The sequence below is a fragment of the Stegastes partitus genome, unplaced genomic scaffold (genome assembly GCF_000690725.1).
Source record: "Stegastes partitus isolate 25-593 unplaced genomic scaffold, Stegastes_partitus-1.0.2 Scaffold456, whole genome shotgun sequence".
Lineage (NCBI taxonomy): Eukaryota > Metazoa > Chordata > Actinopteri > Pomacentridae > Stegastes > Stegastes partitus.
The window spans coordinates 141,824-163,520 of record NW_007578187.1 but is presented as its reverse complement, the minus strand read 5'-3'; the positions used below and the strand labels follow the sequence as shown (position 1 = coordinate 163,520).

At 42.3% G+C, this 21,697-nt stretch overlaps 1 protein-coding gene across 2 annotated transcripts in view; it reads left to right on the top strand.

The window, feature by feature from the left end:
- Nucleotides 1-21,697, top strand: part of wdr70 (WD repeat domain 70) — a 49,593-nt gene that overhangs the window by 24,882 nt on the left and 3,014 nt on the right. For both annotated transcript variants that reach the window (XM_008286473.1, XM_008286472.1), the window contains 6 exons: nucleotides 8,630-8,729; nucleotides 9,152-9,236; nucleotides 9,329-9,467; nucleotides 16,854-16,954; nucleotides 17,561-17,640; nucleotides 20,174-20,290. In XM_008286473.1, coding sequence (XP_008284695.1) covers nucleotides 8,630-8,729; nucleotides 9,152-9,236; nucleotides 9,329-9,467; nucleotides 16,854-16,954; nucleotides 17,561-17,640; nucleotides 20,174-20,290 — 622 coding nt within the window. The remainder of the gene's footprint in view (nucleotides 1-8,629; nucleotides 8,730-9,151; nucleotides 9,237-9,328; nucleotides 9,468-16,853; nucleotides 16,955-17,560; nucleotides 17,641-20,173; nucleotides 20,291-21,697) is intronic.

The window sequence follows — 21,697 nt, the reverse complement described above, 5'->3', positions numbered from 1 at the left end:
GAGGACTGCACACAGACATTGTCTAAGACGACCAGTACTGGGACAATATCGATTTTGAGCAATTGTGGGTGTACGTCTGTGTTCATCAGGAGATTAAGAACTTGTTAGTTTGCACATATCTACTGTAATTCTTCTGTTCCACTTCACGTCTTTTCATGTGTCCAACCCGGTATGTGGACAAGGTTGAATGCTTCTGTTGTTTCATGTGAGAACGGTAACAATTAGGAACAGCTTGATAGGACAAAAGAGGCTCATCCAGATAAATCCGCCTGGAAGTAGGCTACATGATAATTACTCCAACAGCCAACTTCATAATCAGAGAACACACAAACAATGTAGTTTGTAGGATTTGTTTTCCTTCGAACCACATGTCTATTGTAAGCATGTGCTTCCCTGAACCCATGTTGTGCAGACTCCCACCTCTTCTCCAGTCACCCATCATCCCACCCCGGGGCCGCTCATAGCTGCAAGCTTCGAGCAATTGGGTTAAAGCTCTCAAAATTTATTACCCCTCCTTCTCCAAGCTAAATATTTACCCTGCGTCCCATAGCAGCTTACAATAGTCATGTCTGTTTCCTGACCACTGGAGCCTGTCCTGTCTGAATGGCTCAAGAATTCAAGTTGGTGCCCTCTGCCCTAATCAGCAACCTGTGCTGCTGACTCCAATTCAGCCACAAGCCTAAAAAGGAGTTGACCTCCTGATGCTTTTATTGCTGCTTCCTCCTACGCTCAAATGAGGCCTATCTCCTGTTGTGTTGCCACTATTACTCATGGCCAGAATATGCGGGCAGATCAATCACGATCAATCATGTACATGACCTTGATCTATAACTCAGCCTGAAGAGAAGCTATTGAGGATGACACATCATGTTGTTGAACCCTGACTTGAGCTGATTGATCCTATGATGGGAGTCAAGTAGGTCTCCTTCAGTGGACCGCCACAGAGAGTGATTGCATGTTCATTCTTTGACCAAAGGGGTCGGTACCAGAATTACAAGGCACATTTAAATGGTTGCCAGGTAATGTGCACTCTGCGATACTTGGTGCATTGAGGGTGCACAGCCCTTCGTTCCAAAACATTACCACAGAGACCTGAGGAATGTTATGATGTCATTGGTGAACTTAGATGTTTCCAGACTTCAAAGTGGGACCAAGAAGGAGGCGGTTTTGATAAAGTACACCTTGCACAGTGTTACTGTCAAATGACGTGGGAAACTTTCTCTGCTTATCTGCAATCTTTAATAATAAGATTAAAAATAAAATATTTTCTGTACGTAGCAGTCGGTAGCAAGTCAAAAAAAAGGACTTGCCAAAAGCAATCAAGAAGTGCGAAGCTGTTTCAGATCCAATAAGTCCTTTCTTCATTGTGGATCCTTTGCGATTCTTAACCTTCATTACATTTGTTCTTGATAAAACTAATTAAAACTCCAGGCGCCATTTGATTCCACTAAACGTTACAGCTTTCACTGTAGTCACATGTGACGTAACAGTAGATTTCAGTACAGTAAAGATGTCATTTTCAGTTTTTCAAAGTTTTTTTTTTTCCCCCTCCCACATATCTTTATAGATAGCTGTTGTCAGCCTCAGACATGGTTGGTAATTAGTTTGCCAGGTGATCTTAAAGGGAAATCTTAATTAAAGGGAAAGAAAGAGGTTGTTCTGTAATATTCTGCAAGTCACAGGGAGGAAGAAAGATGTTTCTGAGGATAAAACGCATGGAATATTACAATGTCTTACAAGAGGCATGAGAAATATTGAAAACTGACAAGAGATCATCAGACTGAGAGGATTTGTGAAGGATTCAGGTGAAATTGGTTGAATAAAAGCCTATTAGGTCTCTGTTTGACAAATTGACAGTATTAAAAGGGCAGCTATAAAAAAAAGCCACTTTAAAGCAGATAACAAGTATTTGCTGGTGTCAAATCATGAATCTTCTCAATGAAACATCCTCCAGAGCTGGTCTGGTCTGGCCTTACCAAAAAGCTGCAACACAGAGAAAGTTGGCAGCGGCGTCAGAAATTCATGATGACTAATTTTCAAAGTGTTTTATTCACAAATGAATGCCGAAGCTTCACTGGGTGGTCCAGATAGATGGAGCTCTGGATGGCTGATGAATGGCCACCCTGCTCCCACAAGATGTCAAGCAAGGAGGGGGGGCAGAGCGATCTTGGCTGGAATATTAGGTGGTGAGGTAGTAGGTCTTTTCAGGCTCCCCAAAGGTTGTCAAAATGACCTTCATACAATGTGTGGAATTCCTGACAGTTTCCTTACATGGTATAAAAAAAGAATCACGCTATCTAGAGTGCAGTGATTTTTATGGCAACACAAGGCATCGTCTGACAGAAAACACGATTGACGACATGGTTGCTATGTGAGTAACAAAAATGTAGGAATTGATGAGGGTGTGCGGCAGAATACCTGGAAACAGGAGCTCTGATGGGCGATGTAGGCATCCTCAGATGAAATAACATTAAATTTTTCAGGAATGTTCATGTGACAAATACCAGAGATATCTGCTCAATATGACCGATTAAATATTTTCAAACCAGCATGATAATTTCGCGTTTTTCTGAAAATATATTAAAATAAAATCTGTAGCCGTTATCGTAGTTTCTGCTTGTAATAACATCTGCATTGTTATATAATGACCAAAACATCCGCCTTCTTCTTCTGACATCTGCATGGTATTTTATCAAATGATGTGTTTGTTACCGGCAAAGTCAGCAGCCGAACTGCATCCTCAAAACAGTGCGTATGTCATTGTAAACTCCTAATTCTTTGAAAGTTAAAATGTGTGGTTCTAGGGCAGCAATCACAGATTACCCTTTTTACAATACAGATGTTTTAGAATAGCGTAGGACCTGATATGCATTGAGAGTGTATGTGCACCCTTCATCGTGAACCTGTTCTCATCTGAAAAACAATCAAGCTCGTCCAGCAGGTTATCTCGAGACAGCCGAATCGTAAACATTTACACCATGTATCAGTGCCCCCCATTGTAACTTGCCCATTGTTTCTGTCATTGCCACACAGTTTGATTACCCCTCCCTTCGACCCTTTCTACACGTGTGGCCATTAAGTGTCTTTAAAGAGATGTTTTTGGAGCAAAGGAATGCTTTCCCCCCATTTGGCCCATTCCTGAACCTTGTTTTGACCTTGACAAAGACTTGGGAACAGCATGCACAGAATACTCCTGTCATGTACACACTTTCCCGTATAGCCGAGGCACAGAGGAATACGGTTTAATATAGCACGCTTTTTGGACTATCCGTACTCTTGACCACAGTGTGATTCTCTAGCTCACACCGCCTCACCATCACCACTTGTTGATTTCCATGAAAGATCAGAGCAGCTGTTCGGCGCTGTGGTTTGGCCACTCGATCCTCAGACGGCGACAGAGGTCAGAGCGGGATGTTAAACTGGCTGCACACACCGGGCATCATCGGGTCTTTCAGGTGTGCAGTTTTAAAAGTGCGAAAGAAGTATTGGCGATGCCGAGCCTTGCAGCATTTATATAATAACGCTCGGATAGCGTGATTTGAAACAGTTGGCGCTGCGGTAGATTGTTATCATAGTCTGCAGAGGATGAAACCCAATGCTGTGTTCCTTCAGCTATTTATCAACTCCTGCTGCCGAATGTGTGTAGATGTGGATTAGGGCTCTGTCTGCGCGTGTGTGTGTGTGTGTGTGTGTGTGTGTGCTGCCAATATGTGTGCACGTATAAAACAACCTTCCATTACTTACTAGGCAGCAGACACTGTTTAGAAAAAATAGTCACACCGGCTTACTGAATAAAATCATGACGATTTCGCCCGATGCCTGCTGGCTGGAGAGAAGGCCGCAGCTTACAGAGGATGTCACAAGGCGTGAGAGAAGTTTCAAACAGTGCATGAGAATCTGATTTCACAAGCCGGCTGCGTAGATTATCACAGGAAGCAAACACCGCGGCATCTCCGAATGCCAGCCAACATCAGGATAGTAAATAAACACTCCAGCTTTCACAACGGCAGTATATGATCTAGAAATAGCTGAAGCGGGTGTATGTTTGCAATAGGCGGCTAGAATAACCAAAAAGCTACGTGTTAAAGGTGCTTCTTTCCAGACAGAGATTAATCATCAAATATATAAATGTATATATGTCGTATTAGTTACGTGTTACAGTTTCTTGACTGACCCATTTAGGATCATTTTCTCTGTTTTTCTTTTCATAATTTATTCCAGAGTTGTCCTCCCCTTGTTCCAGTTGTTTGTCTTGAAACAATATTTTGGTATTACACAAAAAGGAAAGCGAACACTGAACACAGTATAACATAACAAAACAACATAAAAGGGGGTCACAACACAGCTTGTGCAAAAAGCAGATGGTGTTAATCTTAGAAAGAAAGACGTCAGATGACGAGAGAGAGAGAGAGAAAAAAAAAACTCGTGTGGAATGATTCATCACAGGTCAAACAACAGCTCATAAGTTTTCTTATTAGCTGACCTGATGAAAACTGTGACTGCGGTGGAAAAAAAACGTGTTTTGGGGCCACAGAGCAGGTTGATTCAGAGGGAGAAAAAAAAAAAAACACACACACATCTGTGCCGTTCTCTGTGGAGTTATGTAAAGAAGATTTCATCACCTTTCCCTCGCAGTGTATTTATGGTGTAATATTTACATGTTTGGTGCCATAAATTCTCACCCTGTGACTGCGCCTCTCAGAAACGCTGTTATTTTTCCTGCAAAGCAAAGAAAGCTGCCTGTAATATCCGCTCCACTGGCCCATTTTTATTGTGTGTCACTGAGCAACATCATAAGAAAAGATAATTACAAGAAAAATAGTTCATCAGCACACCCTCCTGTTCATGGCACGCTGACCCCACCCAGCCCATGTGTGCCGACCATGCGAAGATGCCTCCCCAGTTACATAAATGTGCGTTTGGATACACTCCTATTGTCCATTTTGCACGGCAGAGCACAGTAGTTACTGGTCATTGTTGCTGCATGACTGAAGCGGGGCCCCCAGGGCTACACGCACTCTGCTTTAGCTGCAACTTATTAGGCCCGCTGTAAGATTAGAAAACGCAGTGTCTGTATTAAATTGACCCTCTTGACTTTTAGTTTTTCAACCAAGTCAATTTCAGTGCAGCAAATAAAAGAATAGGCAAATATTCAAAGATAACAAACGAGAATAATGGAATTGGGTTGAAGGTAATCTACGAGCAAAATGATGATGGAGAGCAGAAAATTATCCCCGGGAGAGAATGCGGAGACTAAATGGCCAAGACCTGAAAAAGTGTAATCCGTGTTATCTACAGTCCAAGGTAACAGTGTTATCTGTCTCGTGAAAGTTAATAACTTCCCTCCACTTACTTTGGAAGTGAAGTATGGCCTCGTTTCCTTCTCTTATCACCAGGGCACATCACTCATTCACCTCACGCTCCACTCTCTCCTGCAAATTTTGCCAGCTTTTTTTTTTGCTCTATATTTCTCTATCTTATCTGCCTTCCCCACACCGTGCTCACTTCAAATTCCTTATCCACCTTTTTTGGTCAAAAGCCCGCGTTGCTGCAATTCTCCTTTCACTGATTTATTTGCATTCCGTTTAGAATTAATGAAAATGTAGCTGTATAAACCAAGGTTATGTTTGTTTGAGCGTTAGCAAGTCTACTTCCCAGACTGTTGCTTCACCGGCGTCTAGTAATGATCGATCCCTGTAATCTGGCTGTACTCGGCTCAGGTGAAGCTACGGCACCGGGGAGTGGATGTAGGAAGAAGGTATTACTGTTAGTGTTAAAGCAGTTGGTTAATTTATTGATTGGTGACAAAGTAAAAAATGACACATGGACACTTAAGAGCATTTGCTGCTTTCAGATTCTTAAATAAGGATTTAGTGTTTTTCTCTCTTTCTTATCATCTGTACATCAAATGTGTTTGAGCTGTTGGCTGAACCTAAACTGTTTCAAGATGGACTCCTAATTGATTAATCTGAAAAGTTATCACATTAACTAACAAGGAAAATGATAATTAGCTGTAGCCCTAATTGCTAAATATAGATCAAACATATAAAATTCTATTGCTACTTTTTTCTTGGACTTTTTTCTGGGTTACCTACTGTAACGTAGTGTTGAGCTGGACTATCTCCAGTCTACAACTCCAGACTTGGCACACACATGCGTTGCACTACAGTATTACACTGCTTACTCAGTGAGCACTGAGGAGGCACATAGAGGGGCAGGCCATCTTCAGAACAGCTGTTTAGATGAGCGGGTTAGAGAACACGGCTGGGATTTGTTCAGAATATTTGTAAAAAGTTCAGTTATCTGTCTTTACCCTATGGCCTACAAAGAAAAGATACCATCCACTCTGGCTTTTGTAATCATGCTTTTCTCACCTCTATACAATGACCTCAAATGAAATGTCACTTAGCCTACTTGGTTTTCAGTGATACATGCTGATCATCACAGCCAAGCTGAGTAAGATCACATTCTCATACTGTATATAGCACCATCCCGGGGAAATGGTCACAAGGGGAAAATTATACACATGATTTGGTGAGAACATTGCCTCATTAAATACTTGGGAGTCTATGATATTTATTGTGTGAACTACCTCTCTTTTTCCATTGAAGCCGCTATTGTCTTGTACCCAGCTAGCATTGAATGTATAGACTCTGTTCCCAGAATTACACATTTAGGGCTGCAGCTAAGGATTCTTTGTAATATCGGTCAATATGCTAATTATTTTCTTGATTATTCCATTCATTGTTTGATCTACATAATATCAGACAAGCGGGAACAACAGCCCAGGAGACACCTTATTGTTCTGAAACCCAAAAGATATTCAGTTCACCTCCACACAGGAGAAAGAAAAACTAGAAATCCTCACATTTTAGAAGTTGGAAATACAGTTTGTCATTGTTGCTGGAAAATTGATTTATCAAAGTAGTTTTCATTTTCTATAAGTTTCAGATGGCATCGTCAGTGTTTCATCATCAGATCACCCTGAATTTTCTCAGATTTGATGAATCTCCTTTAAAGAAGACAAGTCATGGTTCCCACATGAGCCATGCGGACTCCGACAACAGAAAGCGGACGTGCATATGGTTCTGTTCATACTACAATGGGTACAAGTTGGTCTGCTACACAGACACTCACATTGCCTCTCGTATAAAACGCAGAAAAACACACAGGACTCTCGTGGATGTTTCTGAAAGGCTGCCTTTAACTTTAATTTTTTTTACAGGATATAGCAGCAAGTTACAGATTGGGCTGCAGCACCGTATCAATTTGATTAGTGAGGTGTTCCAAGCACAGTGGGTGGACGTGGGACAGGGCTTCTGGAGGATTTAGATCTTCCTATTGTGTTTGGACACCATCGATGGAAAGCCTGCATAAAGCAGTCAAGTCATCTCCAAAGTCAAGACAGCAGCTACTGCAGCTACACACTTGCAAAACAAGCATTTGTTTTAGGCACCATTTGTTTTCCTACACATGCACAGGTGGCGTGCATCAAAAATGTTGGGGTACATGCAGATGTCTGTAGAGGCGTCCATTTGGACCCTTGCAGAATTTGGTGGATGACGACATGAATTGGCCTCAAACCTTGATCCAACTTTGACAGGCTAAGTGTGTAAAATTGGTGGAATGCCCCTTTAACTGTTTTTAGGGCGCTGATGTACCACATAGCCCACACTTTCAGAATTAGATTTTGAAAACCACTTTTCTCCACTCAGCTACTGCTGTCTACTAGTCCTTTGGCTCATGTTGTTGTTATTATCCATATTTTGTAGTTGATCCTGGCGGTCGTTGATGTTTTGATGTTACATTTTTAAATAGTTGTCGGTACAGGCTGATGCTTATTTAAGGACGGCTAATAATACCAAGAATCAAAAAAGCTGATGTTAGCCTCGGGCTGCAGCTACAAGTGTGTCTGTTATGCGTTATTGCCTGGTAAGTTGTATGCAGTAGGAATATTATAACACCGCACCAGGTAGGAAAAATCAAAATACCATCTGTCAGGCAAAAAGCTAAACGCCGGCCAAGGTAAATGTCTGTGGTCTGTAGTCTTGCTAAAGAGTGTGGTGAGCGCAGTGTGTTAAGTTGCTGATATTTCATAAGTTCAAGTGGGCTTCTTAGTTAAATACATAGTACAGTGTTCATGGTGGAAATGAAAACCGTGTGTTGTTTTGAAAAACGTTGAGAATGAAAAGGTCTTTTTGTTGCTTCACTGACAGGCTGAAATGTGAAGAACTGAAGCAGTGCACTGACAGTTTCATACAGTAGCACATCAAGAGATCGTAAGAAATCTGTAGTATTGGTGAGAAATGATGACAAGTCAGCATGTTTAATGAAACTGCAGACAGAACAGAGAGGATTGCTTTATTTAGTCATCTTGTAATGATCAGTTTCTTTTTTTTTTTTTGTGATACAGAGTCTGCTTTTAGTCGGTTACTTCTCGCTTCCAAGAAAACAGGAACAGAGCAGGAATGAATTCCTGCTGTTATGACCTCTGTTTTTATAGACTTTCACTTTCAGACACATGTACATAGAACCTGACTCTGAAACTGCAGGTGTGCTGCACATCACTACCGAAGTATAAAACTCTACCAGACCCCGTATAAATCTCACCGATGCATTTTCTTCCCAGGTTCATACAAAGTTTCACTGTCGGCAAGCCCACACTCCGGGTTCAGACACCTCCTGCCTCTCCTTCTCCTACGATGGAATGACTCTCGCTTCACGTGGAGGTAAGAAAAAGAGCTAAGCCTTATCTGCCAAACCCCCTGTTGCAAGTTAAATTTGCATTCATCAGCAGTCCAGCTATGAGAATCCAGTTTTTAACATCCATTGCTGGATAACCGAGCAGTTGTTTGAAGCAGAGAAGTAGCTCATCTCTTCCTGAGTTTGAAAATAAATAGAGACCACCATCAACAAAACACAGAAGACTCGCAAGAGATATATATATATATACACACACACACAAAAACATGTGAGTTTCTTCTTGGAATGTAATCTAGTCAAGAGGTTTCTAACGCAAAGATAAACAGGAATAACTCTGTGCAGGAGTCCTTCGCTTAACATAACAAGAAAGTTCCTCTGCTAGCTGTGACTTTTTTTTGTAAAGTAAATCTCACAACTTGCGGTGTGGTCTCCAACGATTGTTTTCTAGGCGACGACACTATGAAGATGTGGGATATACGCAACTTCAGGAAGCCTGTGAACGTAGCCACTGGACTGACCAACTACTTTTCCATGTGAGACTTTTTCTCTGCCACCTTCATTCCAATCTGCCTCTTTGCTCTTTGTCCTCATTATAGTGCTTTTGTTGTGTGTGTTTCCATTTTAGGACCGACTGCTGTTTTAGCCCCGACGACAAGCTTCTTGTAACGGGGACCTCGGTGAAGAAAGACGAGGGAAACGGGAAGTTGGTTTTCTTTGACCGAGTTTCATTTCAGAGGGTCTACGAAATCGAAGTCACCAATGCAGTAAGTTCTGCCTCAATCCCTGCGACCACAGCTGCTCTTGTTATGAGATGTTTTTCAGCTGGTTGATATGATATGTTGGTTGCGAACAAAACACTGACCTTAAATGTCGAACAGTGGAACAGAAACATAATGGGTCCATAATGGCGTGTAATAAAACCAGTGTGTCTGTCATTCCTTTTCCATGTTAAGTGGTTTGGGCTCAAACAAAACTGCAGCCTTAAAATGTTTTAATTTAGCTTTGGCCTCTTGAAAACCCAACAGCAGTAGTCTAAGGCCACATTTAAAGACTTTATTATGCTGGTTTTTAGATTTATTTAACTTCCTGTTTAACCAAACAGAATTATTCCCATGTATTTATTTCTTTATTTATTCCAGTCTGTATTTAGTTAACTCTGCAGTAGGGAACACCACAGAAATTGGTTATGCTGTTTGATTAAGTACAATAGTACACAGAAATCTAGGCACATTACCTAAAATGTCATTTAATTAAAATGAATCAGTTTTCTCAGAAAGACATTAAATGTTCTTTTTTCTGAACCAAAAATCCCAATCATCTACCAATGTGGATGCATTTTCTCCCTACATTATGCTCATTTATGGATTCATCATTTTATTTTGGAGGACTGTTTGAGTAAGTTTAGATGCTTTAATGGTAAAAACAACACATTATTTTTCTCTTACTGTACATTGTGACAGCACTCCTCTCACTGAAAAGCCCAGATTAGTCCGACTAATCAGCTGCCCCAACAAAAGCAAGGTAATGTTGGTTATGTATCATAACCTCAGATCTATGAGTATGGCGAAGCAGCTCTAGCGAGGAAATCATAGCGGACTGAAAAGCAGCTGTTCATTCTTCGTTTGAGGGCATTCCAAACTATGCAAATATCTTACATGGTGATGTAGATAAGTAATGGAAGAAAAGCGTGGACCTCTCTGGGAGACAATAACCTCCTTTGGTGTGGACTTTCGACTTTGTAGCTTTGCAAGCCTTTTACTTGTACAAAATAGTTATATAACAAACCAAAGGAAAGAGGAAACCCCAAAAGTTAGTTGTATTTTAGCAACATAGGAATGTATATGTTCTCCATGTTTGCATTGGGTGAAAAATGGACAGTAGCATTATTTTGCGGAAACAAATCACAGCATGATGAGAAAAGTTATCGAGGAAGGCAAAAGAGAAAAGTTTAAAAAATGCTAAAGAGGCAGGCTGAGAGAAAGTGAGTGAGAAAGGAGTAATGTGACCTTTCCTTACTGCGAGTTATTCCCACAAACTGTTGGCAGTGCACCTATTGACGCTTTTACAAGTATTGACTCTGAGTTATATTTGAAATTAAATTATCTATGGACACAATCAATCATCGTGTTCCATTCACACGGACTACATTAGCATACTTTATTCTAATCCTTCTTCCTCAGAAATCCATTTGCTGAGGGCAGCTAGCCATAGGTGCTGAAGTAAAAAGCATAGGTGCTGCCTGCAGCACAGCGGCTTCCTGCTCCTCCTCCTCCTCCTACTATGTCTCTCCTCCTTCAAGCCTTTTCAACAGATTTAACAGCGTCTATCTATAGTCACAACCTTTGCGATTTGACTGAGGCTAATGCCCTCTAACTTGGTCTCCCTGGTTAAGGCATGACACTTTCACATGAGCTGTTGAATGAACATGCTGGAGAGTGGGGGGGAAAAGAGACAAAAGATGGGTTTGTGTGTGTGACTTTGCCTCCTCCCTCTCTGCCAGCCAGCTGCTGTTATCTTGCAAACTTTGGCAAAGCATCCACACTAAGTGAACATCCCACTGCAGAGTTGCGCTGTTTGAGAGGACGGGAGGATGTGCACACTGAAGCCGTTCACTGTAGGAAAAGTTTCACTGTGAATGTATTTATTTTATTCTCTAAATGTGATCCTAAATTTCGTATTTTGGTTATACTCCAGAATATAATCATTTGCCATTCACTGTCAGATTAAATAAAAGGATCAAAGTTGGGTGAGAGCTTTCAAGTCTGCGTTATTAACTGAGAGAGCGACACAGCCCTGTCAGCACAGTCATCTGAAGACACTACACCGGAAAAAAAAGCATCTCTGTTGCTTACTTTGATGCCCAAAAGTGCTAAGAATAGCATTTTTTTTAACTTCAGTATACTCTATCACTGTCAACAGATTGACAATATTTTGGTGTACATACCACAAAGAAATGCCTTTGTTGAGACAGTAATCTGTCCCACACGAATGTTTATGCCAGCGTTTTCTCAAAATTAAAGAACACCTTTTCTCTGTTGCGCCAGTGATCTTGCTTCAGCGACTGTCCTCTCTCCTCTCTCTCGAGCCGGTGTCTGGTGGTAGTTAGAAGATGACAGTCCACAAACCTGACAGAACTAAACAATGTCCTCCACTGAAGTACACTTAACCGTTGAGTGTTTGGTAATAATGTTGTCACTCAAAGACAGTAGGTGGCTTTAATAATTTGCAACCAGCAGAATCCACACGCTGCCGGTCATTTAGACCGAGAAATTCATTACCCGCTGTATTTAAGTTCTTGACAAAGTCTTGGTTAAGTATTATAAATACACGGCTGTGACATTTCCACCCACTTTCACTATAAGCAGCATCAAAGAAAAGACCTCAGACTCTCTTGGGTCAAAGAGTCTGTTTAGAACTTAACAACCCTCCTCCCTTGCATCACCCCGTGGACGTTTGTCTTCTCTTTCACTTTGCTGAAGAGGGTAAACATTTGGAAGTGATTTTTCCATTGGCCTTTCACTTCTTCCACCATCTGCCATTGTGAGAAACTCTGAAAGCTTCAGCTCAGAGGCGCTGGAAGGACGGCAAAACCTCTTCCTGTCTGCTCACCCTTTATGCTGTTCAGAAATCCTGCAGATTTCCCACAAAATCCAGGCCGGTGCCACGGAAAACAATGCAGTCTAGAGAGTGGTGCAGGCTGCCAGTCGCCTTGGCAATAGTTTTATTTGTGTTAATTGTAGTAACCGCCCCACATTTATATAGTAATGATCCTTTAAAGAAAAAAAGAGTCTGTTTGTAAAAATCATCTGAAGATATTCACAGGTGGCAAATTGAAGCATCTCCAATAGGTGACCATCTTGGTTGGGATCTTGTGATTGCAAAGGCCATAATATATAATTCACATTACTTTCATACTCCTCCAACCCTCCAGTGACTGTGAATGGAGGCGTCATGCTGGAATTGGGTAAAGGTGATCAATTTGTCACCCATCTGTATCGGAGCTGCTGCTTGCTAAATTCATTTGTGTGCAGTTATATACATAAAAAGCTTTAATTTGTATATTTTAGGAGGCTGCAGGAGCACAGAGAACTAACATGTTGAAGAATTGTAGTAGTTGATTTATTTGTGCACTCAAAATTTCATCATTTGTAAATTACTGAGGTCAATTATTCCAAGAGAAGTTGTAGGGGGGAGTGATTGGGGTTAGCTGATAGATTGCTCAGCCGAGACCATTTTGATGTCTTTTACGGTCACGTTTGATTAAGTTTGTATAAATCCTTCCCCCCTCCACTTCACCCGCCAACCAAAAACACAACAACCTGAGTGTAAAGAGATCATCCACACCCGACTGTATTGGCAGTTTAACCTCTCAAATAATTTTGATGCGGTAAAATTTTTTAGCTTCGTGCAGCAGATCACTTGTTTCTGGCTGACGTGCACTCAGTGAACCTGATGAATGTGCTATTTACTGTGTTTACATCAGCCGTCTGCCTCTTGGATGGCCCAAGAATTTAAGTGCAGTCTTTATAAAGTGGCGTACCAGGCAGGCGAGTGAAAGGAAGGGCCACCAATCATTTCTAACTAAACAGTCTACATAACCCCAGACCTGGATTCTGGGGTGTGCTTGGGAGCAGAGGCTGCTTCGGGCCTGTTTGGTAAATACTTCAGACACGCTTAAGCTTATCTTAGTCCATCAGAATGGGCAGGGACCAGGTGAGATCCTGCTCACCAGAAAAGCGTTGAGCTTTTGGCTGAATTTCAAATGGAGATCTACTGAAACTTTGTGTAAACATGAGTGTATGTCTGTGCTGAAGCCGATGCCAGTTTTTGTCCTTATTTCATCTTGAATACACGCGTGTTTCACCTTCTGGTACTTTGTATTAGGTGATCACCTGCATTTAGCAAATCCATCTGGAGACCTTTGTTGTAGAGAGACGCCGTCCTAATGTTGCCACCTAACTAACCGGGTCTTTCTTTTATTTTCTGGATCGGGGGCACACTACATTTAGATAACTGTTAAACTGAAATTTAGGCCTATCTGGACACTTTATGGGCGATTACAGAAACTTAATCACCTCTGGAGGCGTCAATCGCTACATTACTTGTCACTTGCATGCAACTCCAATTGCCAGTTCCTATTAGCAGACACACTTTAAAGGATATAAAATATACTGAGTTAAATTCTTGAGGAGTCAGACCATTAAATTAACCAAATAAACTGATAAAAATCTTCCAAAATGCCAAACCCAACTAGCAATGGAGTCGCTGATGGCTGGTATATTTGTCCAAACAACCACCGTTACTAAGAGGGATGTCTATTTCTACGAAACAAGTCACAAAAATAGTTAAATTGCCACCAACATGATGCACTTAATTCAACAGATGAGGTGCCACCCAGGTATAACAGATACACCATGCGACTATTTAACTAAAAAAGCCTTCTGCACAAGCTAAAATAAATGTCAATGTATTATTATTATCCTTGCTGCACTTATCTTGGTGACTTAGAAGAAGGATCCCATTCACATCCATCCAGTGATGTATTTTTACCACGAAAAGTGAAAACGACATTCCCAATGGATCGGCCAAAAAGTACAGCGTCTAGAGGATATCAAGAGAGGAAAGTGTTGCTGTTTGCCAGCGCTATAACAACCACGTCTTGCTTGAAAGCTCTTAAACAGTCAGCTGCTCCCTGTGCAAGGCTTTTCAAGGAGGGCCTTTGATACAAATGTTGGGTCTTTTATCTTCAGTAGGAGCAACCAAGGGTGAAAGGTAGAAAGGAGGCCTCCGCTCTGTTCTTTCTTCTGCATCTCAACAAATAAATCTCGTAAGATGTGAAAGCCAGCTCTTCCAGTAACGTAGTTCGTACTAATCACAGACCTCTTGGACGGCGGCCTAGTCGGTGTGTAGCTGAGGTGCTAAAAGTAGCGTTCTCCTTTTCCTGGCTGCGTTCAACTTGGCCGGTGTAGCTCAGCCTCTCAGAAGCAATGCACATTTGGATCCACTCACCAGCGGCTAAACAAGAAACACAGCTGACTGTTGTGTCTCATTAGTGCTGCATAGTTTTATTTCATAATCAGCATACACGTCGGGCGAGTGGCTGTTGTCTTGTTTAGTCCGCCTTTGATATTTTTAATCCGATGAGACGTCGACGCCTGCTACCGAAGAAGTGACTGATTAAAGTTTCCTTCTTCATGATGTGATGTAATTTTGTGGACGTGAAGTGTAAACAGGGGTTCCTGGAGTATAAACAAGCTACTCTGAATATCTGGAAAGCAGTGTTACGGCTGCGCTGGGCTGAGCTGTGCTTGGCTGTGGACTTCTCCGTGGATGCAGTTGGGGTGGGCGCCCCTGAAGTGGGCTGATTGAGGCACCTCTGTTAAACATGCTCCGCTGTTGGCAGAGTGATTAGTTTGGGTCTAACGAGGCAGTTTTCTGAACTCGACTGGACAGCAGTTATCGGAGAACCTTATCGCTCTTATTTTCCTGCCTGATTGAAGCCGCTGTATGCGCGTTACTAACCTACGTGCTGCGACAGTAGCTGTGGAGTGTAACAAAATTCCAAACTGTCATTTCGGCATTTCCTCGCATGAGGAAACTGTCGCTGTTACTTCAGCAACCGTGACAGGCCAATTTACAACCCATTACACATTTACACTGAAGCGCATCCAGCGTGGACTCTGATACGTGTCGGTACACGTTTTTTATAAGAGATCATTGTTTTATGGGACGTGCACCTTCATCAGCAAATGCAACTGATGTTTACGCTTCAGAAAATCAGTTTTTATGCTTAAATCACACAGTGATTCGTGCTTATTAGGTCATTTGTTCATGTAATCGTCTAACAATGTATGAATGGGGCATGTGAAGCTCCTGTTAAGCACATCCTGTTTAAAGAATTTTCCAGCTCTTTCTATCAATTACAACTGGCTCATCTGGTTGAGCAGATTAACCTTCATCTGTCCCATGAGCTACACACCACTGAGCTGCTGGCCTCATATTGGAGACACGTATGTATGACGTGAGCAATGTGGTGCAATTTCTGCAGATTTTCACTTATTTTAATTTAAAGTCTCGTGCACACAAACATGGGTGAAAATGTTAGAACAGTGTGAAGTAGTTTTATTTATATTGTGCAAGAATTCTATAGAATGATGTCTAATTCTAATGTTACACTTGATAAATTAAGATGTGTTTCTAGACTTCATGCTGCGATACTGTAGGAAACACGTCTAACAGAGCAGGCACTTCTCTCCATACTGTACATGTATGTGCAGGCGCTCATCCGTGTCTGTCCCCTTGTGCGTCCATGTGTGTCCGTATGATCATGTGTGTGCGATTGAGACTCCTTCCTCTGGTATCCTGGTGGGAAGCTGAACAGCTGGGCGTTAAGCAGCTTTCACTGTCACAGAATCTGGACGTCCCGCTCATCGTCCTACCCACCCCCCATCCTACGCCGCTGTCCCAGACCCCATCAGATTCCCTTCTCTGCTCCACATAAAGACAAACACTCACTCTCTTTAAGATTCTGCACAACTACAGGACACAGAAGAGCACGGGGATATTCATAGACGTGTGTTCACCTCCTAGCGAGCTGTGATTCGATAGTAACGTGTGTAAAGAAAGAAGCCGCGACTGCAGGAGGGGATTTCTAGCTCTGTGCTGCATCTCACATATCACAGAATGAACAGAGGATCTTCATCACTGTCCAACAACTGTGCGTAGATTTCTTTCTCTCTGCCCTTCTTTTTTTCTCTCCCTCTCCCTCTCTCTCTCTCACACACACATACACACACCTCTGGATAAATGTGGTCACATTTGCCTATTGGCACTGGGCCATCTGTCACACACAGACTGAGGGATCCAACCCTCATCCCAACAACCAAATATAGTCAACTAGAGCAGCAGAGCACACTGGGACTGATCCCCACTGTACCACAACCAAGCCGGGTCACACACTCTCAGATAAAATTCGATTGTTGCCTTTTCGTTGCAGAGAAGCAGACATAAACTTGGAAATCTGACCCACAGTAGAGGAAGTTGTTTACAGCCTGCTGTGGGGCCTTAAAGTGTGACCTCCTCACTTGCACTACTTTTAATGACTGTAGAAAAACATTAAAGCTCTTGTTGTCTCTTTGTGCGTCTTTCAGAGCGTCGTCCGCTGCTTGTGGCACCCGAAACTTAACCAGATAATGGTGGGAACCGGGAACGGACTGGCCAAAGTATACTATGACCCTTTCAAAAGCCACAGGTATGTTTGGTTTACAGATAAGCCTGGTGATGTTCTGCCTTTTTATAGATGAAAATGAACTGTCTGTTTATCCTAACAACAGATACTGTCTCTGTAGCCATGCTATAAAAGGCTGTTTTTCCAACTGAAAAGTATTAAAAATGAGCGGAAGAGCCACACTGCTGCACTGTTTAATATATGTGTTCGTAGCTGTCATGGCTAATGTAGTTTTTTCCTCTTTTTGTCCGACTACCAAAGTCATCTAAACACTAGAAAGATGCATATCAATAAAGAGCTGCTCTCTAAGGTTTGCTAAGTTGAAACAAATGTTTGAAGATATTTCTCAAACTCATCGTCTGTCTTTGTCAAACTATCGACCACAACGGACTTATTCATCATTGTTCCGTATAAAATATGTAGCCCAGTGCAGCAGTTTGTATTTGAATAATTATTTGACAACAATCGAATTCTGTTGGGGGAAAAGGCATTGGCAATAATATGCTGCGGCCACAAGGAATTGTTGGTACGACAGATTTGTTGTTGTTTCAGTTAAATTGCTGGTCGTGATGCTGCAAAGCTTGACTCCTCAGCGTCTTGTGTTCTATACGATACCTGTCTTTCCTCCAGGGGGGCGAAGCTGTGCGTCGTGAAGAGCCAGCGCAAAGAGAAGCAAGCAGAGACGCTAACGCAAGATTACATCATCACACGTAAGTTCTTCCATGTGCGTAATGGACACATGCAAAGGACACTCATGTGCAGTTTCGTCCAAACCTTTACAGAATGATGCGTTTTCCACTTAATAAACTTTAAACCAGATCACTTAATCTGGTGCAACAATTAGTAAAACAATTAACTTGAAATCCCTCCTTTGTCCACCTAACTCATCTCATAAGCAGCGCTCGACAATAAGACAGTGTGCGTTCGAGCAGAAACAGAGAGGCAACGCCAAAACAATGCCAACCGTCCTCCACAAGTACGATGTGGCAAGCGGCGCATGTTTCATCTCTGACATAAAGAATAGAAATGCCAGTCCTGCTTTACATGCTGCCTGTCTCGCTTCTTTCTCTCTCACACATGCACAAAAGTATTCCGACCCACTCCATCCCATACCGGGGGGCTTTGCGAGGAATGAGAGGGAGTTCAGGGCATTCGCAGGCCCATTAGCTGATGGAGCAGAGTGTGGATGATCGAATCGACAGCCGCGGGGCACTGTGCCACGCGACGGCCATGTGCTCTCCTGTCATGCTGGATCACGCTAGGGACAGCCTCCTCTCCCACCTCTGCTGGCGTGATCTCCTGCTGATCCGACCACACACACACACACACACACACACACACACACACAGGCACACAAACTACCCCCCTACCTGTCATCCCGTCATATCACCAACACACGAGGCTGTCATCTCTTCTGTGCGTGCCTCGCACTCCTTTGCCCCCAGAATGAAGTCATGAACCTACGAGAAGTGAGCAGCTGCCGACGCGGCGCGCCGCTGATTGGCTGCCGGGACCCAATTCAGACGCCATTTATTGTTTGGGCTTCTGCAGCCTTTTCAGATGCATCATGTGATTTTCATTGCCATGCCAACAGGGTGTGAAGTCGGCAGGCATTTGACTGCCACAAGTGGTGAGTGACGCACTTGATGCCCTGGCACTGGAAAATTAGAAGGGACAGGAAGCAAGTGATGGCCCATTGAGAAAAGCGAGGGAATCTGTTAACAGTAACCTTTTTGCTTAATGTAGCATGGAGGAGAAGAATTAACACTGAACAGCGACAGCACTCCTAAATGGAAAATCACTTTATCTAGCTCTTTACTAAAGTGTCTCTTTGTAACCCCTGAGGATAAGAGCAGAGCATACACAATTTCTAACACAAATGCCTCACACACACACACATATAGTGTCTCTCTCCCACACCTATGAGGGCACTCATTCACACTTAATCACGCACCCGTTCACTCACACACTCGTAGATTTAAGTGCTGGGGGCCTTTATTGTGATGGTGCTCACAAAAGTGTGAAAAGCAGCCGAGTGATTGTCTGAATCTAAACATGTAATGAATATGTTGGTGTGCACTACGGCAGAAAGAGTACACAAAAGGAGAGATGCTGCCAGGGGTCAACTGGGGCTTCGTTTATAAAAAAAAAAAAGAGAGAGCGAGAGAATAAATAAATGGTCACATTTCTAATAAATATTGGTGTACATACTATTCCTGTTCAGAGTGGAGGCAGTGTTGTGCACACATACAAAGAGAGAGAGAGAGAGAAGGGATGATGATTGCAGCCACTGCTACAAACAGGGCAATTTCTGAAGTTAAACAAAGTGGTCAGACGTGGAGGTGCTGCACGGTGCCAGAACGTTATACGGCCGGTGGAGGAGCGGCAACACCAAAGCTCAATGTTTGGTATTTGTTTTGCGTCTATGTGGACATATATCTAAGTAATATCTATGGATATATCTTATTGTGCTCCAGAAAGTGTTTTCATTTTTCAGCTGCTAATGAGTGCAAGTGGAGGAGAGTGTTTTGTGGTTCATGTGTGCACTACAGTGTACAATAATCTGCCTGAAAACGAGTTAAAATACAGTTGGTGAAATGCATTATTATAAGATTTTGTTAGAAATCTACCAGCCCCCTGTTGTCCAATTCGATAAAGATTTTTTTCCTGCAATTTTCTGATTATTTAATCAATTTAATGTGGTGATATGAAAAAAAATCTGGATATTTAGTGTGTTTTGTCCACAAAAAGTGAAGCAGACTTTCAGGAATCAGCCACCTGATGCATCCTGGCATCACTTGGTTCTCAAAAAATTTAAAAAATAAATCACAGCTGTAAATGTTTCATATTTTAATTGGCCTGTATCTTTAAGAATAAAGAGCCGCTTGCAAAATAATTAGTGTTTCACAAGCACAAACAGCTATTTCCTGGAAAGCAATACGTGGCTATTTTAAGCCGTGTTTTGTGCACATGCAGCAGTGATAAATGACGCTCCGGGTGTTTTTGTTTTTGCATGTATGTTGTGTATGTTATACAAAGTGTAGCAGTAGGTGAGAGTGTGTTTCTGTTTCCTGAAAACACATCGCCTTCCACAGCTTTGTGTTTCCGTCTGTACTTCAGGTAAGTGCTACACGCGGCCTACAAGCACTCAACGTTTGCGCGGCGCTTATTTGTGTGGCAGTGTTATGTGATCTTAGTTACCTAAGCAACTTGATTATGTTTGTTTACCCTGCGTGTCTCCAGCTCATGCCTTACCCATGTTCAGAGAGGCCCGACAGCGCAGCACACGAAAACAGCTGGAGAAGGACCGGCTTGACCCAAAGAAATCCCACAAACCCGAGCCTCCTGTGTCCGGTCCAGGTAACGTGCATCATTTATTTATCAGCTTTTATTAGTGTACAAAGAAAACAATGAAGTGAAAGGAGACAAAAAAAATGACAAGAAACATGTGATTTAGTGTCTGCAGTGAGTCTGTCTATGAGCCAAAACACAAATCTGTCATTTAAACACAAGTAAATTAATGAGGTCTGGCTGCAGCTGTTTTTCGACGTGTATTATGAGTCAGGATTTTAACTAGACAAATACACGATTTTGTTTGAGGCAGATGTGCAAATCCACAGTTGTTGATGTGGTCACTATTATGCAATCCAGCTGATGTGGAGCTATAACAGCACCGGTCCCACTTGGCCTCTCAAAGATTCTCTGTAGCCTGCTGTTGCCTCATATTTTTTAACGGCTGGGACATAATGATGCAACGTGAGCTTTCTCAGGAACGCACGCTCGCCCTGTCTTGACTTTTACAGTTTATATTAATACACACTTCCACAAAGGCTGCACCTATGCATCACCACGGCCGAGCTTTGAACTCTGCTCCAGTACGCCGAGGTGCCAGACAACATTTCCTGCACCACTGTATTCCAGCTGGCTCATGGCTGCCATGTTTTGTTATGTTTCTTCGCTTTTGCTGTTTTTTCACTTATACTCCTTCAGCGCTGTGTAACAATGTAATAGTTCCACAGTGCAGTTTGGTTTTTTTTTTTCCCTTTTCAGATTGAAAAAACAGGTTGAAAGCGTTTAGATGTGGAACATACAAATATCTAAAACGAGGAATTATGGTGAATTTAATCGAATATGGAATTTAGAGCCTTTACAGTCGCACGTTAAGTTGATATTGTTTAAAAAGCTCCTACCTGCAGACTGCTCCTTTGCATGTATATAAAAACCTATAGTGTCACAGAGTTTAAGAGAAAGACAAAAAAAAATAAAAGTTGAATAGTCTGCAAATCAAAATGAGAATAAGTTTGGCTTCTGGTGGTTTTTAGATTACAGTCGGTCTTCATATTGTTTATCCTGTGTGAGAACTGACTTCATATAAGTGCAAGGTAATGTTTGGTGGTTGGCTGGATGCTTACAAGCAATGGAAAGAGGTGCCTCTCAATCCCCAAACAACTCCGCCGCTCGACTACAGCAGGAAATCCCTGCGCGTTTTAAGTATATGTGCATGTGTGCGTAGCCTATCCTTGATCTTTTAAGATGTCCTCTCTGGAAAGCAGGAAGTTTTTTTTCCCCCCAGAAGCTCCATTAAGTGCCGTCAAATCCAGCCAAGAAGTGCTGCGACTGCAGCAGAGCTTTTATGGATTGCTTTCTGGAGCGACTGTGTGGATGTATAGAACAGAGGCAGCGAAAGCTCGTCATCTGATAATTCAAGAAAGCTGCTGAAAACAAAACAGAGCTTTAGTGCAAAAGTAAAATAAAGCAGTTTTAGTT